At 37.2% G+C, this 21,610-nt stretch overlaps 1 protein-coding gene across 4 annotated transcripts in view; it reads right to left on the reverse strand.

Annotated features, from left to right (window-relative positions):
* EPC1 (enhancer of polycomb homolog 1) overlaps nucleotides 1-21,610 on the reverse strand; it is a 63,940-nt gene that overhangs the window by 1,649 nt on the left and 40,681 nt on the right. Inside the window, exons 3-15 of one of the 4 annotated variants that reach the window (XM_039709153.1) lie at nucleotides 19,788-19,933; nucleotides 19,496-19,702; nucleotides 18,973-19,121; nucleotides 17,531-17,687; nucleotides 16,056-16,232; nucleotides 15,856-15,945; nucleotides 15,622-15,770; nucleotides 14,169-14,521; nucleotides 8,542-8,625; nucleotides 2,206-2,324; nucleotides 2,038-2,124; nucleotides 1,234-1,375; nucleotides 750-1,116 (exon numbers count right to left, since the gene is read on the reverse strand). In XM_039709153.1, the coding sequence (XP_039565087.1) occupies nucleotides 750-1,116; nucleotides 1,234-1,375; nucleotides 2,038-2,124; nucleotides 2,206-2,324; nucleotides 8,542-8,625; nucleotides 14,169-14,521; nucleotides 15,622-15,770; nucleotides 15,856-15,945; nucleotides 16,056-16,232; nucleotides 17,531-17,687; nucleotides 18,973-19,121; nucleotides 19,496-19,702; nucleotides 19,788-19,933 (2,227 nt within the window). The remainder of the gene's footprint in view (nucleotides 1-749; nucleotides 1,117-1,233; nucleotides 1,376-2,037; nucleotides 2,125-2,205; nucleotides 2,325-8,541; nucleotides 8,626-14,168; nucleotides 14,522-15,621; nucleotides 15,771-15,855; nucleotides 15,946-16,055; nucleotides 16,233-17,530; nucleotides 17,688-18,972; nucleotides 19,122-19,495; nucleotides 19,703-19,787; nucleotides 19,934-21,610) is intronic. The other 3 variants (XM_039709162.1, XM_039709168.1, XM_039709179.1) reach the window with 3 other exon arrangements.

The raw sequence follows: 21,610 nt of genomic DNA on the forward strand, positions 1-21,610 counted from the left end.
ACCATGAAAAATTGCTGTGCTGTAAAACCTACCCATAAACAACCATGTCATGTAGGAAACAAAGGAGGTGGCCCAAGGATCAAAGGATTCAATGATGTAATAAAAAATATGCAATAAAAAAAGTTCCTGATGAAGTCACAAGTTACGAAATTTTGAATTACCTAAGGAAACACTGAATTTTGTTTAACCTCTTCTAATTCATCTTTGAGCCAAATATCTTAAATCAATGAAGACAACAGAAACTAAAACTAGAAATTAAAACCAGAAATTTAGAAATAAAATGCTTCTTTATAGCTAAAAAATTGGACACTTTTCTCATATTTTGAGGTACAAAAAATACAACACATCGTCGGAAGTTTTCTGCAGTGTTCAAATCACAGGATCACCCTTGAACATAGCCGGACCAATTCTATCCTATGCTCATTCCTGGCAGGCTTACTTTTAAAGGACAGACTCGTATTTAACTTCAGAGTAGTTCAGCCTTCACACAGAACATAAGAACCAACAGCTCAACTCAACAGTGGAGAATTTTTATTTGCCACAGTACTGCAACATCAAATTTCTCTCTGGAGCTAAACCTTATTTTTCAGCTGGTGACCAGCAGAACAGACTGGAAAATGTACCAGTGTAAAGTCTGTCTATTCTTGGATTCCTCTCCAAGTATCCCTTTTTGACCACCACTATATTCACCTTAAATTAAAGACAGATATTTAATACTGGGAAAACATAAGCAGATCTAAAACCCCTACCTTGGTACTGCATCCACAGAGGATGAAGCTGGAACCTTGGGCACCTGACAATTTGTTGCTGCAGCCAGCTTTAAGGCAGATGATGGAACAGCACTTAAAGTCCTAGGTATATGCCGTGCATTGAGCGTGGTGATAGAGTTTACAGTGGCAACTGATGAGGGTACAGTTAATCGAATGTTGTTCCCAATCAGAACCTGAGTTGTTGCAGAATTGGCAGCAGTTACTTGGTGACTCAGTGCACTGTGGGAACTTGAAGTCTGCGTTATATTTGAAGGCTGTAACAAGGCTGAACCTGCTGTTGACGATGAACTTGTATGGACAAGTGCTGTAGGTGTAGTACTACTGAGGTGTAAGCCCTTGTACACTCCTGCAACAGAAGAAAAATATTGGTAAGGTCATTTTCCAGAAAACACTCAACTCTAAACAGACACGTCTTCACGGCAAAAATCAAGATGCACTCAAATTCTGTCAAACAGTTGCATACCTGAGGCCTGAAGAATGCCATTCACCCCAATTCCAAGCACCACATCATCCTTCATTTTGAATCCCATCAGCTGTTCCGATGTAACCAAAGCTGAAGCAGCAAATTGAGCACTAACAGAATCCAGTGTCTTGGAAACAAAACCCTAAAAAGAACAATGGTAGCAAATATATGTGATTGATGCTTCTCAACTGTCAGTACTCTCCCCATTTTAAAAGCTACACAAAACCTAGTAAAGCAAACATCAATACACCAATAAAGCGGAACTGTGGACCAGTCATTCTCTCAGATCAAATCATCAGCATTTGGTAAAGCTGGTTAAAATATCAACTCTGATTTTTTTTTTGTATTACCATGCACTTTTAGCTCTGTTAAAACAACCAAGATGACATTCCCCACAACTAGTCAAAACACTAAGAAGCTGATTTCCGAAGTTCTATGTAAGAACACTGTTTCACAGATCAACCTGTTTTCATGAAACTGCAAACCAAATTCAGCAACTTGGAGGTTCAGATTGAAAACAACTTCTGAACCTTTTCATGTGTCCATCACCACTGCAATCTCCCTACATATTTATGAATATTAGACACTTTCACAGCTGTGTGGAGGACATATGTATGAGTTAGCTTTAACTAACTAAAATTCTGCTCTGAAAATTCCCCAATGACAAGAGGATGATGACATGGCTGGAGATTTCTGCAATCCATATTTCTAAAGCTTTGAAAATTTCATTAATTGACTGATCCATTTTTTTTTGTTTGTTTGTTTTTGTTAAGAGGGAGCAGAGGCAACACCTGCCACACTCACCTGCAGTGTCCCTTCTAAACACTTTACAGAATGGCTATGATGTAGATTCAGGCGAAAGCCACTTTCCTGTTGGTTAGTTTCAAGGTTCTATGGCAACAGTTGACAATTAGAGATGAACCCTGGTGGGAAACAATGAGGGATAAATCATAGCACAGACAAATCCCTCACCTGTGATGTGTTGGCAGAGGAATTACTATTTGCTTGCTGTTGATGAATTTGTGCAAGCTGCTGTTTCTGCATTAGTGCCAGTTGCTGTTGATGTTGCTGGTATTGTTCGGCTGTAAATGCTGAACAAAATATAAAACGAGAAAATACTATATCAAAATATGTAGGAGTTGTGTATATAAACACATACACTTAATAAACCTAAACCCCCACCCCCAAAAACTACCACAACAAGTTCCCAAGAGCCTTAATGCACCTTTATATCAAAGAGGCTGACATCTTCCTAGAAATTTTTGTCCAAACACCTTCTCTTTTTGTTTGTTTAGTATATAGGCTTTAACTGAATTCAGCTCAAGATACTAAAAAGGGACAGGGAGAAAGGAACCAAAATGCAATCAGCCCCAACAAAAGCTCTTTAAAAACAGATTAAAAATAATGATTATGTAGAAATGGCATCACTGTTTCAACCTTGTGAAACTACAGTATCAGCATTATTAGTGAAATAGATTTCTATGCCAAACTTGGCAACTGCAATGCACCCCTCACTGACAGCACTCTGAAGGCAGCAAGGGCCTACAACTAAGATTTATATTTCAATTGAAAACATTAAGTTGGGCATGCTCACAACTCTGCAGGCTATTGCTGTACAGTACCTTTTTTGTTTGTAACTACACATGTGCAAGTAGCTCCATCAATACCAAATTTCACAGAACTATTTCCTTCTCTCTAAAATCTTTGAAAGGTGACTCAGTAGACAGTGCATCACAAGTCAGGCAGAATTTTATCCATTTAACCCACAGGTATAAAACTCATGAAGGATAATTTGTAGATTGACAAGGGGATGCCCAATGGTGCAGCAGAATCACTATTTCATTTATTAACTCCAGTGCAAGCATTCTTTGTTTTAGTTTACTTTTCCAAAACAAAATGAAGTCTCAGTTTCCAATTTACAAACTGAATAAATGCTTGAGTTTGAATACCCTTGCAAAATATACACCTTTCAGATTTTCCCTCAATTTTATATTCAGATTGTATAAATGTTCCCAAATAGGTGCTTTAAATAGTACTCATTGTTCAAGAATGCACTGGAAGTCACACTTTTGGGGAAGTTCACAACTGCCTGGCAACAAATCACTACCACACTTAAATCCTGTTCACATATTGAAATTTTAAAGAATTTTTTGTTCATCTACTCCTTCAGGCTTGCTTGCCTGAAGAAAACATGTTTGCATCAAAACCATAATAATGTCCTGCTTCTGGATACAACAGGATTCTGAATTATACCTCATGTATAAACTTGAATAACAATTCAGTATAAATGGCTGCAGTGTTTGGGAACATCAGAGCACACACTGCTGAGCATACATTTTCCTGGTGTATTTGTCTTTTTTTGGTGTTCAAATATTGTCTAAACTACTTCTATTAAGTATTAGAAATTGCACTGAAATTATGAGCAGCAGCTCCCTATTTAAACACTTGAAGCTATAAAATTTTACTCAGCTGTTACATTCACATTACCTTTCTGTGTAAGTAACATCTTTGAACAAGTAAGGATGTAGCACTTATTTATATTGCAACAAATGACTTACAATTACTTCTACAGTTAAATAACACTGCAATATTTTAAAATTATTCCTAGGAGAATATCTTAAAAGTAATAACCTCACTCATAACTGTCCTTATGTCCTTAACTCAAAACCAAAACAAACAAAAAAAAAATCCCCTTTAAAAAAGCCCCAAAAAAACCAAAACCAAAACAAACAAAAAAAAAATCCCAAACCAAACAAACTAGAATTCATTGAGCAAATACTCAAGGATGACTGTTTAATTTATACAAAAAATAAAATTTACAACTCTTTTAGATTTTTTTAAAACTGCCATCCAACACAAGTTAGAGCAAGAAAGCTTTAGCCCACAAAGATTAACAGGTAGAAAGCCGAGCAGCAGTAACAGAGGGAGGAAAATGAATCTACTGTTCTGGTACTGAAAGACGTACAATATATTGTTTTTTCAAATCCTAAAATTTAGAATCAACATAAGTTTAGTCAACATAGTGCCAATGACATTGAAGGTTCCATTTATTTACTTATGGTATGATTTATCAGGGTGTCCTGTGCAGGGACAGGAGTTGGACTTGATGATACTGATGAATCCCTTTGAACTCAGTAGATTCTATGAACGAGGTATTTTATTCTGTAGTATAACACTGTAAATATATTGCTTAGGAATTGCTTAAGTGATGTAAATAAAAACAACACAAAATGACAAAGAAGAAAAAAGCAAAAAAGGATATGCTGTACCACCATCTTTGGCTGTTTAAAACTGCCACCATCATAACCACCTTACTTGTACCTATTTAAGTGAAATTAGTAGTTCATCTCAGTTTTCAAGTCCTGAAAACTGAAAAGTATATTTAACATTCTAGCCATAAAAGAGCTGAGGTAAATGCAGTCACCTGTGTTGGTTTAACCACCTCCAAAATACTGCTTTCTTTTGCAACAGCAGCAAATGAAGCTTACAGAGATGAGCTGTGTTTGTTTAGGAAAAACTGTGCTAAATAATGGCTGGAAGCACTCTCTTCTTTCCAGAAGTGACATTTTGAAAAGCCGTATTTTTGAAATTGTACATCAGTTATTTTCTTTTTAACAGCCTGGGACCCTTAGAGCTGTATGCTTCTCACCACTCTGGAAAGTTGTACAGTTGTCAAAGGAAACAAAAAGAACCCCACTACCACCATCACCCTCACCTATTCCAACTGCTCCTCCTCCATTTGAAAATAGTACCTGGAAAATACACTCAAGAGCAACTAATTTCAGTTTTTTTCAATTTAGTTAAACACTCAGCAATGTTTTTGCTGCTTCCCTTATTAAAAAATAAAAGTCTAACCAGATATTTCAAAATACTATTTACAACACTATCAGGTGTTTACTGTGAAAAAGGCAATACTGCTCAGAAAGGGCTGCTGCAACCTACAGCCTCCTAAAATAATCTGATTGATATTCCTTTTCCATTCCATAGACAGAGATGCTAATGTACCAGAACAGGTTATAGATTGCTATTGCATAAGCCAGTCTTCCCTCTCCATCCTAAAGAAACACTACATTGAAGGTTTTAATGAGAACATTACTACTGCTGTGAACTATCCAAATCAAAATTTCTTCTGGAGACCTGCAAACTAGGAGAGCATTACTTTATTCCTCTTCTATTAAAAGCCATCATGTATTTTGTTTCCACTACCACCAGGTTTCTTCTCCTCCTGCTCTCAGACTACAGTCCACATTACATTTCAGTGAAAAAATACACATATTGATTGTGAGATATAAGTTGCTTCCAAAAAATGCCATTCCTATGCATGTAAAAACCCATTTGTATGTACTTTACATGAAAGTACTTTCACCTATTTAACCTTACATATTCATGTCCTGTGGCACTCAAGTGTGACTGGAGTTGGGGAAATCACATATGCTCAGCACAGTGAAGTCACGGGTGTACTGATTGTACACCTCTACATCTGCAGGTACAATCCTGGGCTTCTCAAAGAACAAGTTTAAGTTCAGCTACCCTTTTTTTAAAGAATCCATTCAAACAGAATGTGTTCCTGCACAAAAAACCATAGCTGCTACTAATGTGTTAGGTGGCTTGCAGAGAACACTTTCTGCTTGTTGCAATGTAGCATTGTTGCAACTGGATGGGTGCCAAACTCAGCATCTTGTTAACATCAGTTCACCTAAAAAAAAACATCGAGTATCCCTAAAAACCTCCTTTTGAAGATTTTATTCTCACTTCTCATTTTTGTTATAAAAAAGAAAGGATGCAGCTGAAAACCTTTCATGTGTGTCAAAAGAAAAATGATACATGGAGAACAAGTAGAAAAAATGAACGTCATTCTCTTTTTGTCATACACTGCTCATTATCTGCCTGGAAAAAAAATGAGTAGGCAAGCAGCAAGCCCAGACCTTTTTTGAACACTTAAATCAGTAACCACATTTCTGGTAACTGAGGAGAGTATTGCTGTACAACACTACACAAAGTTACAGATTCCTGACATTACCAGAGACCTTCAAGGCTTTAAATAATATTAGTAAAGCAACAGAAAGCCACGTAACAGCCTGAAGTTTAAAAAGGGGACAAAACATAACATTCAAGGTTTAAAGATGACACAGGAGATTTTAAGGCAGGCCCTTGCTTCAGCCCCAAACAAGGATGCAGTGCTTACAGACTCTTCTCAAGCAGCATGCTCTAACCTCAGTTGGTACCATCACACAGTACTGACTATTTAATAGCGCAAGATTTACCAAATTAAACATGACAAAACACCCAGTTTCATCCACTACACAGAATCACTTGTGTAAAGGGGGAAATCTCAACCACCACTACTAATACACAGTAAACAAGAAAATTACCATTTCAGAATATCTCAACAGTCTTTCACAGCCAACAGCTGTATCTTGCCAGAAAACTTCTACATACTTTCCAAGACACCTTCAGTAATTTATGCAAGTCCCTTGACTCAAGTTAACGTTCTTTTCTAACCTTAAACAAGAGGAACCTTTAAGCACAATTCTATCTGAAGTTATTCACATCTCAAGATGGTTATCAGAAAATGGGCAACTCTGTACCAAGAGACTTGGCTATACAAATGTCTCGTTTGTTTACAGCACAAGTAGTAATATTTCAGCTGAGACAACCTTCAGATTTGAAGTCAGTTCATGATGTTATGCTGTTATCCTCTGCATTTAACAGCTCGGGACAACACACACGCAAATATTCTGCAACTGTATTGGTACTGTACTTTGGCAGCAAGGAAATGTTTTTGGGCTTACAGATTGGAAAAGGAATGGAAAGTAGAAGAAAAAACTTCAGGCGTTTTCAGCTTTGAGTACAAGGAACGAAACCCTCTGATACTGACTGACAGGATAAATGACTCAGCATCTCCTTAGTGACAGCTACAACTCCTGTTTTATTAAAAACTGAGCTATTTCACACTGCACTAAGAATGCGTTTTCCTACAATCACTTTTCTGAGTATTTGTACTCTTTGGGATAATGATATATCTATTTTTTGCTTGAAGCAAGCCACTGAATATAATTTTTCAACTGCATGATTTGGTTTACGTATCAACCAAATTCTACGGGACCGTGATACTCTGCAGGTACTCCTTTTCAGAGCACAGAGTAACAGTGATACTGTCAATGGACTTTTCAAAGATCACGGTCTGCACAGTTCTACACTGCAATATAAATATTCTAACAGTGCTCACTGATTGTACCACAGCATTTAACATGTCTTTACAATGCCATAGCTTACATTTAGCTTCTTTGAAAACTCAAGTTCTCCCCAGAAGTGGCCAAAGCCAGTGACGAGTGAGTGTCTGTGGGTGGCTGGTCCTGCCATCTGTATGAACAGATGGGCCTTGGTAGCACCAACAGCCACAGCTTCTGCTCCCGACTACGGCTGCAAGTTTTACTGTGAGCTCACTCACTTGTTACTTTGCTTCCCTCAAGAAGGAAAAGAGAGACTCTTTTTAAGTTGACAATGATAACCAGTTTTCTAAAAAAGCCCAGGGAGCTACCCCAGAAAGCAGAAAATCCATGTGTAAGCTCCTGATCCCTCTACTGGCATTCTTTTCCATTTCTGGAATGGAAGATGCTCACTAGATTTGCCAGGCAAACTGAGCAAGTTTTGTTAAGTAAACACAATGACCTAGCTAGGTAAACTTTTTCTTCTCTAATAAAGTTTTAAAGAATTAATAATACTAAGAGACTCAAACAGCATAATTAAACTTTTTGACAAGTGTTTCAGTTCTGTTAAACATGTTAAGAATTAGATACTTAAATTACAGTAGCTTAAAAGCTGTTTCATAACAAGTTAAGTATCTGTTCTCAAGAGCAGAAGTCATATCTCAGTGGGAAAACTGAAATATTAAGACTACATTAGGTTCAAAGAACTTCTCTAATCCATTTATAGAATACTAGACTCTGTGATCCTTACAGTGGAGGTGATAACCATTAAAAAGGTAGTTTTGATCAGAAGAAAGTTCGCTTAGCTAAAGCTTCCAAACTTTTTCAGAAATTCAATAAACTAGAGAACTGCTAAAGTGTGTGGAAAGATGATATATCATCTTACAATGATTCTTAAGGGAAATATGTGACAGCATCACATCCCTGCTGTATAAGACAACAGTTAGTGGTTACTAATGCCAAAGTGCATGCAAAGCAAACATCACTCACAATGCTAAGTAATCCAGAACATCACATTTTTAAATCTTTGTCTTATGAGAGATGTTATCTGGCTTACTCTGCCTGGTTAAAGATTTTCTACTGTATAGCAAATTCTCACCAGTGAATTCAGAAGATTGGAGAGACTTAGAGCCATCAGTGTGATTTAGTATTTGATGCACCAGGCCCAAAGATGTTTCACTTTCTGAAAAGAAGTTCAAGATCGGTTTTACTTAAACATGGCATTATTACACACTATGAGAACATGAATCATTATGTCCTTGATTATTACTACAACAGCTTTTTATTTCAGCCCAACAGAACTGAAGTGTGAAACTCCTAACATCAGAACTGGAGAAATTATAAATAGATACAGTGTCTATATATGCACTCCCTACTTGGTAGCAGAAGACAAGACAGAAAATAATTAATAAGGATTTTTTACAAGCCATTGAGTGAAAGCTAGAAACCTTCCTATGCACTTTTATTCACCTGCTCATTATTCTTAAAATGAATTTCCACCAAAAATGGCACACGCCAGTTAGGGTACACACAGTTTACTGCAGTTACAGACATGACCATCCCCGCATGGGGGGATGCAAAGTGGAACAGTTCCACAAGCCCAGAGATCCTCAACTTTGGAGCAAAGTTTTACTCCAATTGAATTGAAAGTGAATGAGAAGATCTAGTAAGACTACAAAGTCTTGAAGTCACTGGAAGTGCTCAGGTGTTTCAAAAAGTACCAGCTCTTCTGCATCCACAGTCACATTTCCCAGACTAATGAAGCTTTTCCTTTTAATATTTCCTCCTTCAACTAAGTTTAGAATGGGCTATAAACATCTGTTACTCTTGAGGCCATTGCTTTTCAAATAGGATCTCAACAGCTCAGTCGCACGTGGGCCAAGACTATTAAATTCCAAAGATAACTGAAAGAGGTCATTACAAATTTCAGTATTTTTCATCACCAAGTTTATCCTGTAGTGTGAAAGAAGCATTTAAAAAAGGGGAAAACAGTAACACAGAGCAGTATTGAGAATACTACAGATACAAGGGTTAAATAAAAACATCTAAACAAAGCCAGTTATGGCATGAAAGTCATGGACAAGTCCTTTCACATTGCTACAAGGAATTGCCACAAGGGTTGAGAAGCTTCCTCCTGGTTCTTTCTAGGAAAAGGTTATTTAAAATCTGGCATCAGGTATAACATCTTAAATGACAACATGAAAAAACAGTATAGAAGCACAGAGTGGTTTGGAAGGGACCTTAAAGATCATCTAGTTCCAAACCCTTTGCCATGGGAAGGACACCTTCCCCTAGAGCAGGTTCAAAGGCTGGCCTGGCCTTGAACACTTCCAGGGATGGGGCTTCCACAACTTCCCTGAGTAACCTGTTCCAGCGCCTCACTATCCTCATAGTAAAGAATTTCTTCCTAAGAATTTCTTCTAATCAAACTTACTCTTTCAGTTTTAATCAATTCCCCCTTGCCCTGTCACTACACACTCTTGTAGAAGTCCCTCCCCATCTTTCTTGTAGGCTCCTTTCAGATACTGGAAGGTCCCAACTGGGTCACCCCAAAGCCTCTTGTTCTCTTCTCCAGGCTAAACAAGTATAGATCCATCAGCCAACATTACATATTTGGGAAATGGAAGCACAGCTCACTGCTCTGCTAGATCCCAAGCATGCAAACCTGCTTTTAAAAAGCAGATTAAGAGGCCCAAAATGCAAGTTTACTGGGGAAAATGTTATTTCTATGGAACCCCCACAGTAGAAGTTACCACACAGCTATGCACAATTTGCATCACATCCCCTAAATGTCCAGTTTACAAGAAAATGCAAGGCATTTGACTGTATTCTGGATACCCACAGCTTTTCATATATAGTATGTATGTTTCATATACACAATCCCAAACACAAAACCTAACAGTTTTCAGTAAGGCTTCTTCTCAAAGAGTGATTTCTCAACTCAGTTGAGCAGGCTCCAGTCAGCTTTCAGACACTGTTTTCAAAGCAAACCAGCTTCTGGGTGAAGAAGGCAACAGAATGCAAGACTGCTGCCTGCTCTTAGCAGAGCCTGGGAGCCAGTGTTCCAGTATTCCACTAGTGACAGGAAGCTCTGCTCTGCTTCCTAAACACAAGGCTGAAATGGAATGATACACATGTGCAGCTTCAACTGTCTCTTAACTTTCCTTTACGAGATCCAAGCATTCAAAAATGTGAATGCAACATATTTAACAGAAAGTCTCCAGCAGAGAGCAGAGTCTCTTAAGTGATGGAGGTCAAAGACTGCTATTTGCCTGGCAGAACCAAATCAATCAACAGGGGACACAAACACTTCAGCTCAATACTCATATCTACTGTACACTCCATCTCTGAGGATTATGACTGAGAAACCTGACACTGCCAATACAGGCTCCTTTACTGAAGTAATTCTGCTGCTGAAAAAGTTAATTCTCCACAAAAATAATGCTTTAATGTTTTTGCTTCCTTTTTATTTGTGTTCTGAATAACATGTGTTAAGACCTTTTAATCAGCTCTTCTCGCAAGAGGGCAAAGGGATACTTTTTCATAATTCCTCAGTAAGATCAGAAGGAACCACCCTCTACACAAGTGATGCTACTTAGCCACTTGCTCCTGCTGCCAAAGCCTAGCCTTCAGCACACCACAAGTGTTCAGGTAACTGGTAAGGGATTTTAAGACACCCCTTCTCAGTTTACACACAAAATCTCAATGCAACAACTTCCACAAATCTTTAATACTGAGTACTCTGAAAGCTAGAATCAGAATAAATTGCATTTCTTCAGAATCAAAGGCACTTCAAAATGTTTATAAATGCCCAGCTCTGAGGAAACCTCTCTCTGATCTTCAGGACGAAAAACAAGGCTCTCTGTAGCCAGGGAATGGTATGCTACTGCACAGCTTTTGTAGCATATCCTCTGATTAGCAGAAGACCTGAGATATCTCAACCTCATGGCCCTGCTGGCCACATATAACAAACCCAAGAAAAATATCTTCCACAGCAGTTGTTCCACATCAGCAGCATGTCTGCATCACGCAATGCAGAAAAAGCTCAAGACTTTCTTAACAGGGAAACAAAAAATCACTCGTGATGGCACATAATAAACATGACCACCTCTATTGGTCACTACAGAACCCCAGGATGAACATCTTAAAAGTAAGTAATACAGTTTGACCACAACTTACAGTAGCAGTGAAAGGATAATATTACTTAAAAATACAGACATATTAATAAGTGTTTTCTGACAAAAGACCAATTGCCACTTCAAAAACCCAAAAGGCAAAGAGAAACAAACCTAAAACATCCACACCCACAAACTCCCAGCTTTAAAAACAACTAAGAAAGAGCAACAGGGAAGCCCTACAGGGTTGTTAAGCTGCAATAGTAACTACTACAAAAACATCAGTATGGCTGTTAGGTACCTGAGGCTCTTTGCAGTATTGGCTACAAAAAGAACAAAGACAGAACTCGGCAGCTGCAGCCCCACTTACAGGCAGCTCTGAAGAAGTCAGAATCATACACAAGACATTTGAACACCCCTGCGACCTGTACAGACAACATATGTCTCAGAATAATTTTAGAAAATGGAAAAAAAACCCCTCTAAAACCACACTGGTACCAAGATGGAGCAGATTGTGCTCCTTGCAAACGTGAACAGGTGATCAACAAGTACACCATACACACAGAGACTTATATAAAGCCACAAGAATCACAATTAAGATTATAAACAATTATATGTATAAAATCTAGCTGGCTATATTAATAACAAGTGACTATCCAAAGGCTCTGATAACCAATTTAAAGTATACCTATGAATTCAGACAGCTGTATTTTTTTATTGAAAATTTAATTTCTGATTCAAATCCTAGCAAAATTATGAAACTAAACTCCACATTTGTATTTTGAAAAGCTTGGAATACTTCAATGTTTTTCATGCAGATACTACACCATCTCCACAGAATTCCAAGCACAAATGAATGTATGATACCAGGTACTTCGACCAGTAGGTGTTACTTTCCCACAGGCTTCAGTATGCAACCACACAATTAAAACCTTCTATGGGACTCATCAACATAAATAATTCCATTTAATTCATAAATTATGTAGATAAATATTCTTACCATCTATTTCAGGGAAAAAAACACTCTAGAAGGATGTGTGTGTGTTTATTTATACAGATACACACACAGACGTGAGCTTTAAACTCCATCAGCCGACTTTTCAAGTCTATGTGACTTTCAAATGTAAAGCACTGTCGATGAATACTTTGCAGTGCATTTACAGCCTATTCAACAAACATTAGTTTTGTTTTCACCCTCCTCATCTGCTACCTTTACCACAGTTCAGCCTGGCCTCCAGGCAGAGAATGTCCTCATTCACTTCTGGACTTGTTTTACTGATTCAAGGCAGTGAAAGAGCAGAATTTAAACACCAAAAGCCACACTAAGATCACAAACCATAAGAACTATCAGTTTTAGCCCTAGTACATTTCCAGCAAGAAGAATCATGAAAGAAGAAAGGGGCATAGGGGCAAGGACCTACTTCTAGGACAGCATGGAGAGGAAGTATGAAATAAAGCAGCAAACAACTGCTGCTCACTAACAAAAAGCAGCAAACAACTGCTGCTCACTGACTCTACAAATGCAAGGAGAAAGAATTTTCAGGAAAAAACCTCAAAACATGATACACGAGGGAAGGCATATAATGTAGTGGCAAACAGAAGACTAAAGTTATCTGATAACCAGAGTAACAGTCTTTAAAGCAAATCACCAAAACAACCCACAACTTACTTAGTTTATTAGGTATATGCATCTCTGCTCACTGCACTCCTACATTATCCAGGTTTTCTGATTGATTTCCAAAGCCATAATTCAAAATGGCAAGGAAAATGTGATTCTAGAGACTCCTTGCAAAACCATGGTGAACTTCTAAGGTTGTTTTATTTAAAACCGACGTCATTTTAACCTTCTATAAAAAGATGACATTTGCAGTAAGTAACTCATGAATTTTGATGAGCTGGTAAGTTCCATTCTAACCATATAAACACCAGTCTTCCAGTGAGAAAAGCAAGAGTCATGCTATCCAACAGTGCTCCAATTAAAAACCACTAACACATCACATTTCTTCAGAGTCAGAGCCTCAAATCTGTAATTAGGTTCTATAAGATGTAATCTGCCACTTGCTGACAAGATGTAGAGGTGATTAGTCCAAGAGTTTTGCTAAGCATAAGCAGATGTATCAGTGAGGATGTGCTAGATACTTCTTGGCTGGGAAATAGCATTTAAGTTCATTTAAGTTCAAGTAAGAATTCATAGAATGCTGGGACTCTAAATGCAAACGTTTTACCTGAACATTTCCCATCACTGCCAGACCTTGTACTAGAAAAAATTTGGTACATAATATTTATATTAACATTTCAATTAATATATTTTAATTTAAAAAAAATCCAAATATTCAATGAACTTAAACCCTACACAGTACTATTGTTTCAACTTTTGTTTCTACAATTGTAATTACATACCATTGTAGCATTTGTATAAATCTTAGATGCAGTACACTACCGTTAGCAAAAAATGCAAATAAATTCAATGAAGCAAAAAAATATACACTTGAAGATAGGCTGTTACCCTCAAAACAGACCACAATGTAAAATATGGATGACCTAATGATATTCTGGATTATCTGACGTAAGTTTAAAACTTCTAGAAGCAAGTTTGTTAAAATAAACATACCAATATGTGCTGAACCACTGCTACTTTTACTTTGTATAGAGGTACTGCATGTCTGGGTCCCGGGTTGTGCTGTGCCTGTTCGATTTAAACCCCTGTATAATTTCCTACAGGAGAGTTCATCATTGTCACTGTCATGTAGGGATGGTGTCCGAGGCCTAAAATGCCGCCATCTACATGATTTGATATTGACTAGTATCTGACTGAGGTCTTTTGAGAAAGATTTGTCCGAGGTATTTGTTTCTGAGGTATTGGCAAATTGACTGATTGAAGAGTGTTGTGATGAGGAAAACCCTTCCAAATCCAGCTGATGAAATGCACTATCGTAGTCCGAATGCGCTCTGTCCAGTAGCACCCTAAAACCAGGAGAACAGCACAAAATTAAACAGCGGCAAGAAAACACCAAGGAAGTTGTCAGTTTGACATGTGTGCTTGTGGATGATTAAAGGACAAAAAAACTACACAAAAGCATTCTAGAACAAGCCAACACATACATACACACTCCCATGACGACCTATTATTTCACAGTAAGTATTTAGGTATATTCTACCTTCTACTGTCTGAAGAAAAGCTAAGGTACAACATCACTTTTTTATTAAAGACATTTCAACAACACAGAACTAAACCAAAAATATCTAGAGAATAACACTGCTTAAGTAAAAGGTGATTAATATGTCCTCTTAAAGTAACTTCATTTCCAAAGCCTTACTCCCATATATACTGACTATACTACAACCATCCCAAAACAGTAGGGATGTTACACATTACCATCCAAATCCCCTTGGAAACCATCCAGTAAGAGCCATCAGATTTCATTCCAACTTTGCTGATTGGCCAAGCTGACTTACTAATAATATGTGAAGAGGTGCTAAGCATAAATATGAAGTGCAAATCATATCCTTACTTTTAATAAAAATTTAATACAAATGTACTATTTTCTGAAAAACATCACATCCTTACACACACAACCATTTATGAATTGTTTTCAGTAAAGATTGTTAAAAGCAAAATGCCTGAAATAATTATTTTTTTTACAATGTTTGAAATGTAACAGTTATTATAATTTCTAAGCATCTCTCCCAAAATCACCTAATACCGTCTAAACTCTGAAAAGCATTTTTTGCAAAATACAATTTTTGGTATCTTGAAATGCTACTATTTGAGGATAGCTATGCAAACAATTTAAAAACAAACCAATCACAACCGAAGATATACATGCATTTTCATGCCAAAAATGGGAGTGCAAGCAATAGACAACCCTGGGAACTATTTAGGAAAACATTACTAAAACAGCATCCACTAGTGCAAAACTAAAAAGGAGATGTTAGCAAGCTAATCTACCTTTGATGTCTCCATTTTATTTTTTATTTTTGGGTTTTTTTAGAGTTTTTTCTTCTTTGCATCTTACTGATTTAATTATATTTTTAAAAAACAGCAAAAGTTACACAGCACTTACCTTCCACCACGGCCAACCCGTCTTCGTGCAAACCCAATACACCTCTGGGGTACAGTGAGGGTGGTTAAGCAGTATCTGTAACGCACATCTCCTAATCTTCCCTCCTTAGGGCTACTCCACGGCCAGTTGCCAGGTTGGTCTAAATGAGGCTTAAAATAATTTTAAACAATTAAACATGAGATGTTTTCACACAATGACACTCTGTCTTACCATGCACAAGGAAATTCTACTTACAGCATAGTACTGACAGCCTGCTTTCCTGCGGAAGGCAAAAGGACCATCGGGATCATTTTCTTCCTCAGCCTCCGAAGAACCAGACAAAACCTTTAAAGAGGGGGTGAGGTGAGAGTGGTGTATGAGGAGAGGTATTACAAAATTTCTGAGTTTTACTTCTGCTCTTTCCTAAAGACAGTATAAAACATTAGAGGTCCTACCTGGGAAAGAGGTTCATCATCTGAGCTAGGAAAATCATACTGATTCAAATCTTTAGCATTAAAGACTGGCAGTGCAGCGGGACTCGTCTGTTGAGGAGTAGCAGCAGCGGACGAAGGTAAGACTTTTGGCTTCTTCTCATACTTTCTTTTGGGTCTAATAACATCAGGTTTATCTTGCTGCAAGAAAAATGAAAGCAGTATAAAATTACATACAGAAGAAAATTACATTAAAGCAGGAGTTCAAGTAAACGCCTGTGTAAGCAAGCTAATGACATGAATTCATTTCTCTACCATGTTCCAGTAAAACATGCAGTCATTTCAGTGTCTGTATTTCATTTCCAGTAACTGAAACATTGAACAGACAATGTGGAATCAAGCACTGTTTGCTCTGTCTGAGGCAGGTAACTCACTAGCAGTTAAGAAACTCTCACTACTTTGGAGAAGGAGACCAAAATATATATCATATCTATGGGGCACCTTTTTTATTTCCTAGCATTTTTAATTGATAGCCATTTATGCAGTGTCAGGGTATTACTAAGTACCAAGCAATGCTCTGAAGGAAAAAATAGACTTCTCAAAGATACCTATAATCTTGCAAAATCTCTGAAAATTAAACATGTTTCCCCACACTAAGCAAAGTCAAGTTTAAGAGTACTTCCCAAGTTTCCAAGCTGTGAGACACTGCGTTGATCCAACACCACTAATAAGCAAGTATACACCAGCAATCACAAGCACAATGCTTTACTACCAGTGGAAGAATTCACTGATCAAAGCCACCTTGTCAAATTCAGAACAGCCTCTGGATATTCTTCAGTTACAAGTTGCCTTGGTTTAAAATTCAGATTATACCTCAGCCTTTATCCTGTGTCACCTGACCTATTTAACATGCTCAGTTGTTCGCACTGTAGCTATGGTTTCTATGACACAAAATTAAAGCCTGCAGGGAGGAAAAGTACTTGTCAGCTGTCTAAACCAAATAAGATTATTTGATACTTTACTTAAATATTAAACCAAAGATATACAGCAGGGGGAGAACTATCACTGGATCATATTTCAGAAACAAAACAAACCCTAACCCTCCATATTAAATTAATTACATAGCTTAGAACAATACATGGTATTCACATCATTAGTTCTATCTTCATACAATGCCTAATGATAACAAATACAGTTTTGTTAAGAACATCCCAGCTTTATAGACAAGTAAAGAAAAATGTTTCCATCCTCGTGAATAAGAACACAATTTCAGGTGTCCTTTTATCTGTAGTTTGCTGGTACTTCCTTTATTTCTATCTTGAGGAATGCTGGTAATCTGTTATCCTTGAAACTCCAACAGAACAAAGCCATTTTATTTCACTTGCAGCTTTGCTTCCCTATTGCCAGTTCCAAAAAGCCTCCTCCCTCCTGCCATCCTAAAATGGTGTATTTTGTACACTTCACAGACAAACAGTAACTCTGTTATTGGCATGACTTACTTTAACTTTATATTCTTTCAGTTCCATAGCTTCTTGGTGTTTAAAAGAACTGCTGTTAGTCACAGGAATAATGGGAATAGCATACGTGGGTTTAAGCGGCTGCCGCTGTGCCATGACTTCAGACATGATCTCTCCACTGTAGTCACCCAAATTATACCTGAAATCAGAATAAATTTTATTTGTTGGAGTACAATATCCATCTGGTAAAAAATTGAGAAAAACAAATTAACACTTGCAACCTGGAGTAAAAGGAATATCCAGTATATCAGCAAGAAGTCCATAAAGTATTATTCCAGAGAAGGAGATGAATAACACAGAAAATTCACACAGTGAATAATGCTGACAGATAAAAAAGGACAACTACCCTGCAAAGAATCTCCAGAAGGTAATACTGTAAAGAAAAGGAGAGGGTTACCATCCCTTTCCTTGGGGACTGGTACCATTTGAAGAATTTATAATTCAGAAAGTTTTAAACAGTAAAACAGAATGCCTTACTAATGAATCCTCCTGTTGTGTTACAAAGTGCTTTCAATAAGTAGAACCATGAAACATTACATTCCAAGTCCTGTGACAAATGCTGAGTTCTCTACTCCGAGGGAGGTATTCAAGTCCTTCCTCTATTCAATAGCTAATTTTCTTTAAAAAGCAACTGGAAAAATCTTCATGATTTCTCTCCCCTCTGTTTCTGCTGAAAATACTCAGGGCTTAGAAGAAGTGCCCTGGTAGAGCAAATTCAGCTTGTCTCCCTAAAAACCCAGACTACGAAGTCAGTTCTGCAGTTTTAAGGTACTGCCTCGGAACATTTGCTTTCAAGCATGGACACTTAGGCTAGAAAAGTCTATTCAGATTCTAAGTACCAACCTAAAGGACAACTCCACACTACAACTGTGATCCTCAGTCAACTGGGAAAGCAACACTTGGCAAAGCATTTGGCCCACAATCAACAGGATGGCAAAAGAAGCACTAGCTGGAGAGAGGACTCTCACATTTAATGCTGCATGAAATGCTTATTTTCCTCAAGAGGGTATTAGATCAAGCTTTTTTCCCAAAGAAGAGAGATCATTAAATCAAAGAAGAATGGTATTGATTGAAACTGGCCTTAAAAATAGCTGGGATTTCCCTAATCTTCATACTAACACACAACTTGAAACGACTTGAAACTATGATCTCTCTTCTGGTATAATGCACAGAGTAGATACTGACATTTGGAAGTATCTACACATGTAATAAAACAGTGTAGCTTAATATGACAATAACCCTCCCTTAATAAGCAACTTCCTAATGTTTCATTTTTTCTCCATAGGCAAATATGAATATGCTATTCTGTAAATGTGAAACAGAATCTGAACTTATTTTAAAAATCTCCCCTGTTCAAATATTTGCAGCAACCCAAACAAAGTAGTTTCCAAAGTTTTCTGCAAAAAATTGTCAATAAACATTACCTCTTTTCCATAATTTCCAGTGTTAAATGCAGCAACTCTCTCTTGCTTTTTTCCCTCCTCTTTATCATCTCCAGGATGGTTACTGCACGACTCAGATCTCGACGCAGCTTCAGCATCTTCTCATAAGAAGCTTCATCATTTTTTCGATTCTGCAGATACATAAAACACGTGTTTTCCCACATCACTTAAGTTAAATAATCTCAATTAAAGTAAGTTATAAATATTTAGATATATTAAAAGAAAAAGACAAGTCACATGATAAACCAAAGAGAAGCATGTGCATGTCATTATCAATGATACACAGCTTGACAACACCCTAAGTAGGTTTAACAGTAAATTTAGTGAAAAAGTGAACATAAACTTTCATTCAAGAGTGCGACTAAAGCAGTTTTATGGGTTTTGTCCTTAAAAATTAAAAACATTCCATTTTTATTATGTCATAAATTTTTTAATGAAATAAGCAACTTTGTAAAGAGGGAGAATGAAAAGAAAGAAAAGCTGAGGGAGGCACTGATACACTTACTTTTCGTGTCTGCATCTTTTCCGTTCGTCTTCTAAAAGCAACGTAAGGGTCATTTGTGCTGGAGCCATCTCGTTTTTCCTGCTTCACTGCTGGAATAAGTGAAGGACCTCGACAATTTTTCCTCTTTTTAATCCAGTACTCATATACTTCTCTGATCAATTCATCATCTTCCTTCAGCAACAGCTTGGCCTCTTGCAGGCTGACTGGCTAAATGTAAAACCCAGCATGTCACTTTCATACAGTAATACATAGAGCAAGTATTTCAAATTCTTTATTCAAAGTACCGTTGTACCTGCTGACCGCTGCCCTTTTCCAGTCTGTCTATCATCTCCTCAAACTGCAAAGGAGAGATGTCCATTCTTTTCTTCAACTTATTCACAAAGATCTCATCTTCCGAATCCAAGTCATAATCTGGCTGCTCAGCATCCAAACTAAAAGCTAAATGATACAGTGAAAGTTAAAGTTAGTTTTACTACAAAAATGTATTGTTCTAATAGTGCCCACAGAACACACCATACTTCTCAAGAGAAAACCAAAATTATTTGTTTGAATGTTGTAATAATGCTACTTCCACATGGATGTAAACATTAAGGGTTTTTTTCTTGAAAAAAATTACCCTGTTAAAAATTAGGCATAAAAGTTGACATCTACTTGTTATGATTTTGTTAACCAATGAAAACCTATTAGTGGTCAAACCAACTAACAGCTTACTGCCTCACTGCTTCAGTAAGACATTTTTAGATTCATTAAAATCTTCAATGCTGCCAAGCATTCTTGAGTTTTATGTATTGTATGATCAGCAGTTCAGATTTCAGCCCAAACATACATCAAAGGTACTCCTAGCAAAGCATGTGCAGACTGTGATCTTAGCATATTTACGATCTTAACATATTTTAACATATAAGACAATGATCTTAATATACTTCCATCAATGATTTTTGTGATGTAAATGAGTCAGAGTTCACTGACCCAGCATGATCTACCCTATGTAGCAAAGCATCTCCAAATACAAGTAACATCTTGCAGAATGCCAACAACTGTTTTCCACAGTATCCTACAAAAATGCATCACTGCATTTGAAACACGACTCCCTAGTTCTCATGCCTCATTCAAATTGCTGTGGCTGATAAGAGACACAAATTTCTTTCTAAGTACACATGTGAAAACATATATATTTTTAATAAACAAATAGGTAAAATACAGTGCAGCATCAAATTGACAATTCCAGCTGTTAGAAGAGCCAGGTAAGGAAAATAATAACGAAAAGTACAACCTTAAAATCAGCATGGATGACTGCTAGTAGGAAGGAAGAACTTTTTTACAATGAGGGAGGTGAAACACTAGAACAGGTTGTCTGATAACTGGTGGATGCCCATACCTGGAAACATTCAGTTAGGCTGGACCAGGCTCTGAGCAACTTGATAAAGTTGAACTCCCCTAATTGTGGAGAGCTTGGACCTGGATGATCTTTAAAGGTCCCTTCTAACTCACACTATTCTACAATTCAAATATTTTAAGCCATTACTGAGGCTCAGAATGGCATACAAGTCTAGCATTTAACTGAAGTTAATTAGGCATGAGGTATGTTTACATAGCACAGGTACTACTTTTTCAATTCTGCTTATTACAGTATGCAATAGAATTCTGCAACAAACTGCATTTTCCATAATTTTTCCAAAGTTATCTGAAGTAATGTCGTGCTCACATGGGTCATATCCATAGCAAACAGCTGCTATCTTCCAACAAAAACAAAACCACAACAAATCTGCAAGTCATCAGTGATATCAAACCCCATCTGCTTTTAGATGTACAACACTTGCATGAGGCATAGGCAAATACTTCTACTGCTATTGTCATTTCTGGGTGGCTCCCCAATCCATTCCACTGCCATTTTATCCTGGAGATGCTCCAGGGACAGGTATTCTGTTTCTTAGGTATGCATTATGTATTTTCCTCTTTAAGAAGATTTGTGTCTGTGCTTGCTAACAAATCTAAATTTCCCTCCAAACTGTTCTACTGAGCAAGAATTAAACATTTCTTTAGCAAGTAGTGTTTTTCAACTTTTTTTCAACATTATGTTGAAAAAATTTATTCTCAGAAATCAGTCTTGAGGGG

Source organism: Passer montanus, unplaced genomic scaffold (assembly GCF_014805655.1).
Source record: "Passer montanus isolate IOZ18808 unplaced genomic scaffold, ASM1480565v1 scaffold10, whole genome shotgun sequence".
Lineage (NCBI taxonomy): Eukaryota > Metazoa > Chordata > Aves > Passeriformes > Passeridae > Passer > Passer montanus.